The following is a 10,159-nucleotide window of genomic DNA, read 5'->3' as shown; positions in this document are numbered from 1 at the left end:
TACTTGTGCCAACTCGGCGAACCCCGAGGGCGGCTAAAAGCTACCTCAATTCCGCCCCACAAGCCGCGCACTCGCACAACTCCGCAAAGCCTGCGGCTCCCCTAAGCGGTGCCGGAGCCGCTGGCCCAGCATTTCGCCACAACAGGCTGTAAGTCTCTGAATGAAGGATAGGACAGGGAACTGGGAGACAGAAACAGTTTTGAATTCTACTGGATACTTACTGTGATTTATTTCTAAAAATCAATTTGTCTTCTGTTACAGATGTCAAGTTCTCCAAGAAGTGGCATATTCAATCTTAAAAAAAATGTGTGAGGAAAATGGGTTTAAAATTAGATCACACATCTGGGGAAATGTATTGAATTTGGGATGTAAAGCCTGGCTTAGAAAATATTGAAGATTGTTTTGCTTCTTGTTCAAGGTTTGAAATGTCTTAGTCTCCCTGAAAAAAAATTGTTGAGGAGAATCATTGTTGCTTATGGTATTGCTTTTTGCTTCTCCAGTAGCTCTTTTCAAATAATTCACATCTATTGTATTGTTAATATACACCAAAGGATCTAGAAATGTATTTTTAGTTTGGCTCTGGTACTTAAGAAGTCATCTTGAAGAATCATTCTCCCTCAAAGATATTCTCAATCCTGGTTCAGCTCCTGGAGGGAGCCCCAAAAACCTAAGCCAAACACAGAAGCATGAAAAGAATCAAGGGATGCCTAGAATACGTTTCATTATCTGTTGACCTTTAGCAGCTAGGGCATCTCAAGTACTTGCAGGACATCTGAAAGAGAGTTAGCAATCTCCAATATGTTGTCTCAAAAACTGTACTTGCTCTTGTCACGGCACCTTAATAATCTGTCATGCAAATGTAGAGGAGGAGAGCACTTTTATTCCCAAAAGAATTTTAATCAATCCTCATCTGAAGGAACAAAATGCACTTAAACATCTTTAGACTCTCATGACAACCCCTATCAGCAGGAACTTAGTGGCTGGATTTGTGCAGAAATCTGTCAACTGCTCTTGTGGTAGTTGATGTAATTTAGCTTTTTAAACTTTACCTGGAGAAATACTGGAATTTGAACCAGATGGGTTTTGCAAGTGGCAAAAGCTAATCTCAGGCAATGACACATTAAAAGAATAGGAAGAGAGAGTGTCAAAAGGAAGGATTCCAAGTTTCTGCCACAAATCATTTGAATAGTTGTTCTTTCTGCTGATTTGTAGAAAACAATTACAACTTCAGATAGGACAAAGGAGGGGGGGATTTAAGAGCCACTCTTGTATTTTAACTAGGGAATGTCTGGTTGTCACTTTCTGGATCTGTCTCCCATTTTTTTTTGCACAATCAGCTCCTCTTTCTGATAACGTTTCAGACATTATGGTAGAAGTTTTCCATTTTTCCTATTAATTGCACTTGGATTTAGGAACTTCAGAACAAAAATGTTTTCTGAAGTGGTCTAAGGAGACAGTCTTCTTTCAAGACCATCAAGAACCAGTGTAGCCATTCGCCTATATAATAGTTCATTCTATAAAATGCTCAAGACTTAAAAGTCAGAGTGCTTCCAAGAAGATGAAAGTTGATCTGACTGTTCTGGACTTAACTGTGGCTCAGTTAAAAAAATTAATCACAGTTAATCGCAATTTTAATTGCGCAGCTAAAAAACTCAGAAGTTACACAAAAATATTCAGGTACTTTGTATGGTTGGGAGATGCACATAGGGTGTTCGTGTGTTGGGGGGAGAATTTGTGAAGCTGTGGGCAGCTGTAGGTGTGTGTGTGTGGGGGGGAGTTGGAGCCTGGGGAGGGGGGGGTTCCTACATACCCTGGCAGGATGTGGGGTACTGTGGGTCAGAAGTGAGGGGCAGCAGCAGAGCGGGGGGGGAGGGGCGCTGTGGCTTGGGAGGGGCAGACAGACACCGCCCAGCAGGTAAATGTGTGAGAGGGCAAGCAGCATGAGATCAAGACCCCCACTGTAAGGGAGGGAGTGGGGCAAGGGCAGATGGGGCCTTGGGGCCACAGTAGGTTGCAGGATGGAGCTGTGGGCAGCTCATCCAGAGGCTCAGGGGGCCACTCCCACTGCTGTGAGCACCTCTGGGGGAGGCATGCAGGGCATATACCCCCCGGATGTGTGTGCAGGGCAGAGGTGGGATGCTGCTATATGTTGGGCTGTGCACCCTGCTGCCACTGCCCTGGGAGCCACATGACGTGATGCTGTGCCTCCCACTGCTGGATAAGCAGGGGATGCAGTACTGCCAACATACAGCTCCCAGGGCAAAGGCAGTGGGGTGCAGAGCCCCAGCCCACAGCTGCAGCCTGCCTCTGCCCTGTGCACAAATTTGGGGTCTTGCGTCCCCCATGCCTCCTCCAGGGTGCCCACAGCAGCAGGAGCTCCCCCATGCTCATAGACAAGCTGCCCATGGCTCTGTCCCACAACCCATCCCAGTTCCAGGGCCCCACTCCCACCCCCCCGCTGGGGGTCTTGATCTGCCTCTCCCTATGCCCATTCTCTTCCCACTCCCCTTTCCCTTCACAAACTTGCCTGTTGGGCACTACTCCACACATGACTGGGCCGTGTTCCTGGCTGCCTGCAGGCTGTGGCTACATGTCTGTGCGCACCCCTCCCCCTCTGTTGCAGCTGCCTAGAGCCCACACCCAAGTGCTGAAGTCCTCTGAAATACATCAAACATGACAGTGCAGATTACTCTGAGGCATCACCAGTTACCCCTACACCCTCTTGCCCCCTTTTTTTAGCAGCAGCTGACTGAACTACCTTCTTGCAAATTTGAAGCTTTTGAAAACTTTAAAAATATCTATTAAGTATAGCAGGGCTACAGAATGCATTGGAATGCTTAAAGAATAACACTGAAATATATTGCTTCTGAAACTAGATTGTTTTTGAAAAACTTAGTGCTTTTCATTTTGACATAAGAATAATCACAAATCTTCAAATTATGAATAAAGAACCGCATTATATGGGCAGCACATCCATAAAATATGGATCCTCATTTTTCAGCGAAAGCAAAACCAATTATCTGTAGTCACCAAAATAACCTTCTGGCGCGTGACTCCACATGCAGGGGTGTGCAGTGGCACAGCAGAAATAGCAGCAGCACACATTTGTGCTACTGCTTTTTGCTGCACCACATGCCCCTTGCATGTGGGGCTGGTGTGGGACAAATTGTCTTGGGTAGAGTAGGGGAGGCTGAGGCAAGCATTGGTGCTAATCCCAGCAGCCTTACTTGGAGTCCTGGGGGCCTCCCAGGACAGCAGTGGTGGCTGCTTGGGAGCCTGGCTGGCAGGCAGTGTGGCTCTGGCTGGCCAGGCTCTGGTTTCTGGCAGTATATGCTTCTGCCATGTGCTGTGCTGCACTGCGTTTTTTTTAAATGGTGGTTTGGGGGTGGTTTTGGACACTGGAATCTCCAGGTGTCCAAAAAAGCCCCAAACCAAAACAAAAAAACTCCAGAAAACCACTAGTGCTAATTAGCAGCATAACAAACACTTGCATGTGCAGTGCCTCAAACTGCTCTGAAGAGCTGCAAGCTACACATGTGCACTTGTGGGGATGCACCCATTTACCAATTCATTGATTGCATTTTAGAGTGATCATTAATATATTGGGTTCTGTAGAGATGTTCACTTGTGCATTAGAATGACTAAAATGCTCTTTTGAGAGTTGTTACCAAAGCTGATGACACCCTTGTTGTGAATAGTGTCTCCTCAGATACAAAAAGCACACGTGGCCACGTCCAGACAAGCATGGCCGTGAAGTATGTGGCACCGCAGATGTGTTTGTGGCACCACATACTGCACATTTATTCACTGCGCTGCAAAAGTGCGCTTGCTCATATGTGCACTACTCCGTTTTCTCCCCCACAGGTTTTTTTGACCCCTGGGTATCCTGGCTGCTGGCCAGGCTCTGTGCAGCAGAATCACCACCGCTGCAGCCCTGGGAGACCCTCAAGTAAGGTTGCTGGGGCCAGCTCAGTGCTGGCCCCAGCCTCCCCTACTCAACCTGAAGTAACTTGCCAGGCACCAAAGCACACATGGCATGGGTGATCCCCGGGGACAAGCAGAGGCAGTGCCAGGTGCACCACCACTACTTGAGCATGGATGTTTGGTTCCCAGGGACATCTGGGTGCAGCCCATGAGTAGCTTGCACAAAAAGAACACAAACTTTTCCACCTACCCCACCATCTTCCACTTCACTGAACTTCAGCAAAATTTCCTGTAAGCCCCTTCCTACTTAAAACTTCGTAACAATAAGTGCTAATATAGAAAAAAAATCAATTATATGAAATGTTATTTTGCAAGCATAAATACCTCTAACCTATGGTCAGGTTCATATTTTTGATCACTGCACATTCCATTTAAAACCTCCTCACACTGAATTGGTGAACAGTTGAAAGACACTAATTTTCGTTTGTCAACTACAGTTGGGACAGACAGACCAGCATGTCCTGTTCTTCTCAGTCTTGTCTATATCTATGCCAACTATGCAGCTGGTCCAATAAAAGATATCACCCACAAGAATTCTTTCCTCTTGGCATTTTTCCTGGACCATCATTGCAGTAACATTTCTTCAACACTATCATAATAATCTGAAGACTTTTTAGGCGTAGGGGTTTTGATGCACAGGCAGTTACAAAGTTCTTATTAGAAGACAAAGAAAAGTGGTTTGAGGCGAGTTCCCCTTCTTGCTGTTTGCCTGCACTAATCTCCCTCTGATGGTAGCTAGGCACCTACATTTGTTGAATTCTTGGTTTTGCCATTCTGTCCACTTACACCTCTGAGAACATGCTCATAGCTCTTGACAGTTTTTTCAATGATCTAGTCAAACCTCTCTTTGCCTTTTTTTTTTGGCTTCATGTAAGTTCACAACTTATTAATGTATCATTTCCTTACTCTGTTCTGCTTCTGCTCATGTTCCAGAAGATTCCAACGAATCAAAATATTTTCAGGAATGCTGCAGCAGCTCCTCTGAGCATCTTTATAGACTCCCATACCATATAGAAAAAGATGGAGCAGGTAGCTGCTTCTTTCTGTAGCATGCAGCATAGCCGCTGGGGCAGTGATGGTCATCTGGAGGTTATGCTATTCTCATATGTTGGTGTGTAAAGCAGGTCATATTTGATTTGGATTCAGCCTGAAATCGGGGACAGTGATTAGATTAGCTGATTCAGATCGCTGTCCCCAATTCAATTCAGCTGAATCCGAACCTGAAGATTCAATGCCAATTCAGAAAATCAGTGATTCGGCCATAAATGCTGTGATGCTGGGGAGATGGAGCATCCCACAGGAGTGTGCCTATGTCTGAATTAATGAATCTCTCCTGATTCGATTCAGCTATTAAAGGGTCTCCTGAGTCTATTGAGATTCAGCTACCAAATCAGGCTGAAACGAATCAGGGACCAAAGTTTTGCACAGCCTCTAATATGCTCCCCCTATTTAATGGAGCTTACATACACAGTTGCAGCAGACATCAAGGACAAACCAAAACCCACAGCACAGAAGGCCTCCTTGCTGCTCCATGGAGCCAAAGGGGGGAAGGAAACAAAGGGCTACAGGAGCTCAAGAGAAAGAAACAGGGCAGGTAGCACTTGCCATAACTATACAGGAGCTGTCCTGAAGTCTGCATAAGTATTTGAAGAAAGTATTTAGAAGCGTTGCAATATCAGCTTTGTTCAGAGCCAAAGTAAAAACAAAACAAAAAAGACGAAACACAAATAGATGCAACACTCTTATTTATTACTTTCTAGCAACTACCACTTCGAACATCTGCTTCTTTGAAGTTATAGATCACAACATGATGCACTGTGGAAGATTAAGTTATCATCTCCAGCATTCTCAAAGATTCAGCAGCCTCCCGTGTATAGATCAGTACATGCAAAGGTTCCTCAGAAGTTTACTGCCACTTACCCTATGTATGGAAGGAAAAACATTATTAAAAAAAAATGCAGTTATTATAAAAAAGCTTCTATCAAAATTACTTAAACAGTCTTCAGTTACATCAATTTATACAGCAGTGACTAGCACAGCAATACAAACGAAAAATATAGAAAGGATTCCAAATATACGTTTCAAATAATCTGACTTAGTACTGAAGAAAATTAATTTTGTGGTCATCTGGTGGTGCAGGTTCAAAAGCAGACTTTGGTCTTTCTGGGTTCTTAGTAAGTCAAGTAGGTTACACAACTGAAGTTCTCAGTCACCATGAGACAGAACATGGGCTCAACCCACAGCACAGAGCTTCATGAAACAGGAGCCGAGGCAAGACAGGACTATTATTCTTGAGACAGCTGAGAAGAACAGCCCCTTCAAGTTAAAGCCACTTCACAGCTGCTCAAATTTTTGTCAAACTACAATAGTATCAGTACTTTCACAAGCACTACAGATGTGGTTTTTACTATTCCTCCTACATTGTGAACCAAGGAGAGGGGCTGGCCTACAGCTGGTTTTTGATACCACTCAGTTTTGCATAGTAGAACAGCCATCAGCTGGCTGTTCACAGCAGAGGTACAGCAACATAAGTTGCAGTAGGGTCAAGAACTGGGATTCCTTTGTCTTTAAACAACCTCTCACAGCCACTCTGTAGCAATGATAAAAGTTAACAGCAGTAGCATAAATAATGCATGTACTGAAATAAAATAGGGACAAGCACTCTCACTTTATATGCTTGTAGCTTTTTATGTGTATTAAGAATCCTAAAAATTTATTTTAACCGATTTGGTAGTAGACATTTTCTTTTTAAAAGAAAGAAATTAAACTTAACCTGCATATCCTCCTACATTTCATCACAACAAAATCACATCAACCAAAAATGAAACAAAAAACATTATCTTACATATATGGATGAGCACAATAGGACTATTCTAAGAATTACCAACACTGCAATAGTGGTAATGAAACCTTGACTCAGATGCTGCAAACAGAAAGATTAGGCAGAAAACTACATAAATAATATCTTTTTTTTTTTTTTTTTATATCTTTTATAGGTCAGAAACCTTTGTTCATGTCTTCTGGCAGTCATCATCTTCTTTTGAGCTGCACCTACAACACAAAGAACAAGTAAACGAGCAACTTTATGCTTCTTCAGAATAATTTAAAACAATTCTGTAGGCATAAGATGTATTGTTTCTATTGGATTTGACAACACCAACTTATTCCATTATTCTTAAATAGGGATTCTTTTTAAAAAACATATTGGGTTTTACACTTCATCTATGTAAAATTGCCACCAGAAGTGCTGTATTTGCCAAAGTTGTCAGCAAAGCAATGCAAATTACTTTGTGTGGATTTAACTATAAAGTATCTATCTGTTCATTTCAGTAAAAGAGAAGGTTGCATTCTCTCTCCTGCATGATCAAGAAACTTAATATGTTGAAACAGGAATAGATTTACTTTACGAAAAATGGAAATAAAAAATTGGAAGGCATGTAAAAAAAAACAAAGAAAAACAACCAACCATCACCTGCTTTTGTAGTTTAATAAACTCCTTGGTGGGGAACACCCCACCAGCAGAATGACTGCTTCGTTTCCTTTTCCATCCTTGATTGCACTAAGCATGCATGTTTGCTGCAATTATATGCCTATATGGATAAAAGATTCTATTTACAATTTTAGGACGGTTTTACAAAATAATTGAACCCAGTGTTTTTTCACACTTTAGGTATATTTTGATAAACAGAAATAAAAAATGAATTGTTAACATTCTCATTTGTTTTATTAAGGCAGAAGTATGGATTGGAAAAGCTTGATCCTGTTTCTCTCATGTTGCATAACTAACTCAAATGTTTCAAACTATTTTAACTTTTGTTGCTAAATGTTTATCTACACATGCTGTCAGAAATAACCTTGTTAGGAAGGTGAAGTTGGTGTCTCAGCAAACCAGACTCATGGAGTAGGCGTTGAGTGGCCTGTGCCTCGCTTCCCTTTTTCTCTTTCAGCACCATCAAAAGGAAAAGTGAGAGAAACAGCACAAACATTAGTTAAAGCCTGAATCAATCCCACATCCTACAGGAATAATTTCATAACAATGAAAGCAGATAGACAGTATCTGTAGGTTTTTTAATGTAGATAATCATAGATCTAATTAATGTAGTTTAATATCTCTTTCAAAGTTCATAACTTTTAATAATCCCTTCAATTAAAGGATTTATGGAAATATGAAGGATTTCTTACAGATTACCTGATTTACCAGCACTGAAGAAAAAAATCTTTTAAAAATGGCTACAAATGCCTTGTTCACAAAAGACTTTATTATCTAATGATGCATACTGAAAACATACAGAAATCTGCATGGTCCACTTTACATGCAGGAGAACAATCTTCACTTTACAGTAAGTAAGTGTCAACTGTTTTATGCAAGAGACAACACTTTAAAGTCACATTTCTTAAAGAAAAGCTTCATTTACAAAAGAAATAAAAGGTAAAGAAGCAATTACCGCTTTTAAAAAGCAGCTGCTTTGTTCAAGAGTGGAAGGTTTATGCCTGTATTGAAAGACAACATGATCACAAATAATGAAAACAATGAACAAATGAAACACTTTTAGCATAAAGCAGTACACTTTCAAAATGACATACAAATAGTTAAAAATTTTCATTATGTTGTCTACTAACTGCTTTAGATATAAGGTCTTTCAGAATCAAATCCCAACATATGTAATTAGTAAATGAAAACTCTTCAGTAAGTATTGGTTCTATGTCATAGCGAACTGTATTTAACAAAATGTATACAAAGTCTCTAGCAAGTTGATTAAAAAAATTAAAGTAATAAGAAACAGTACACTGAAGGCGCTCTATCCATCAAGTGCGCACTCTCAAAAGTTTTAAATATGTGATGAAAAGAACAAAGTTGTAACTATGCCACAGTTGCAATGCCAGAAAATAAAACAAATTAATTTATCAAACATGCAGGGAATTCTGCCACAAAGCTATCGTCCCTCATTTGTCAGTCGTTCCAGTAAAATAACATTTTAAACACTGATGATGTTGATGGTTTAGCTTACCTTCAGTGTACTGAAAGTTGTACACAACCTGCTTTAAAAGAGGAGACCATCCCTGCAGGCAGGCTCAAGAAGGAACAGACCCCCTTCGGCACTGACTACACCAAGGGCATGCTGCTGTGGCCTGCACACACACACCTAGGAAAATGTGAATATAAACAGCATTTATGCTGGCCATTTTTTAAAGACAAAAATGAAGCCAAGTCTGCTAAAAAACAAATCAACCACCCAGTATTACTGTTCTTTTATAACAGAGGCTTTTTTTCTTTTTATAATATATGAACTGCAACCATATACATTAGCATTGTACTTTTGTGCAGTCTTGGCAATTAAAACAATTCTACAGTGAAAATTTTCACATAAGACACAAACAGAATTACTCTAACATTTCTAAAAGAAATATCAGCCTTGGTGTTAATTCAAATGTATCATTCTTCCTCAACTTTGCAGGGGAAATATTTATGTTTATATACATTAATAAACTGCTGGGAAATTTCTTCAGTCTTTGTATCTTAATTACTCAAACCCTTTGAACTTCTTCATCTGGTTTAAATTTTTTCCTGGATGAAGGCGTGCTGCAGAGCCTGGTTGATGCTAATCCGTTTAGCTGGGTCTAACATTAGAATCTGGTCCAATAAGTCCTTTAGCTGGTGTACTTTTTTACGCTGGTCTTCCGGGAGTCGTTGGCACCCAATCAAATCTGCTAAGAGGTCCTTGGTTGGATTAATGGTGCTCATGACAGTAACCTTCTCCTATAAACGGAAAAGTGCAACCAAGATTTACTTCCATCATTACTAAAGCTAACTGTTATACTGTTAGCAGAAAACCACAATGAGCAAACATCCTGTTCTTTAATGCTATTACTGCTCTATGTTATCCCTCCTCATTTTAAAGCCAAAATTACTGCTACTGCACATTCTAGTGTAGAATATTCTAACTATTTAAACTGGAAAATTAGCTAAGGACATGAGGACAATTGAAACATTAATGACTGGAATTTATGCCAACCTGTCATTTTAGGAATTTTCTACCATTCATTTTTCTTGGGTATCTATATAAAAGGTATGCTTTTCTGATTGTCTGCATTTTAGTAGACCAAAAAACCACACACAGAGAATTCCAAGCAAGAAGGCATTCCAGCATTACTGGTATGCATTCCAATGTTACAA

The 10,159-nt window shown here is 40.8% G+C and overlaps 1 protein-coding gene across 6 annotated transcripts in view; it reads right to left on the bottom strand.

Annotated features, from left to right (window-relative positions):
- Positions 1-5,712: 5,712 nt before the first annotated feature.
- Positions 5,713-10,159, bottom strand: part of PRPF4B (pre-mRNA processing factor 4B) — a 38,624-nt gene continuing 34,177 nt past the window's right edge. For 2 of the 6 annotated variants that reach the window (XR_002102444.1, XR_002102448.1), the window contains 3 exons: positions 7,839-9,742; positions 6,990-7,035; positions 5,713-5,905 (listed from right to left, as the gene is read on the bottom strand). Coding sequence is in view for 1 of the 6 variants with exons in the window: in XM_019542737.1 (XP_019398282.1) it covers positions 9,539-9,742 (204 nt within the window). In the remaining 5 variants the exon portion in view is untranslated. Of the gene's footprint in view, positions 9,743-10,159 lie in introns of all 6 variants that reach the window. The other 4 variants (XR_002102447.1, XR_002102445.1, XR_002102446.1 and 1 more) reach the window with 4 other exon arrangements.

Source organism: Crocodylus porosus, unplaced genomic scaffold, assembly GCF_001723895.1.
Source record: "Crocodylus porosus isolate Cpor-Errol unplaced genomic scaffold, CroPor_comp1, whole genome shotgun sequence".
Classification (NCBI taxonomy): domain Eukaryota; kingdom Metazoa; phylum Chordata; order Crocodylia; family Crocodylidae; genus Crocodylus; species Crocodylus porosus.
The sequence above is the reverse complement of the archived record's forward strand: the minus strand, read 5'-3'. Positions and strand labels throughout refer to the sequence as shown.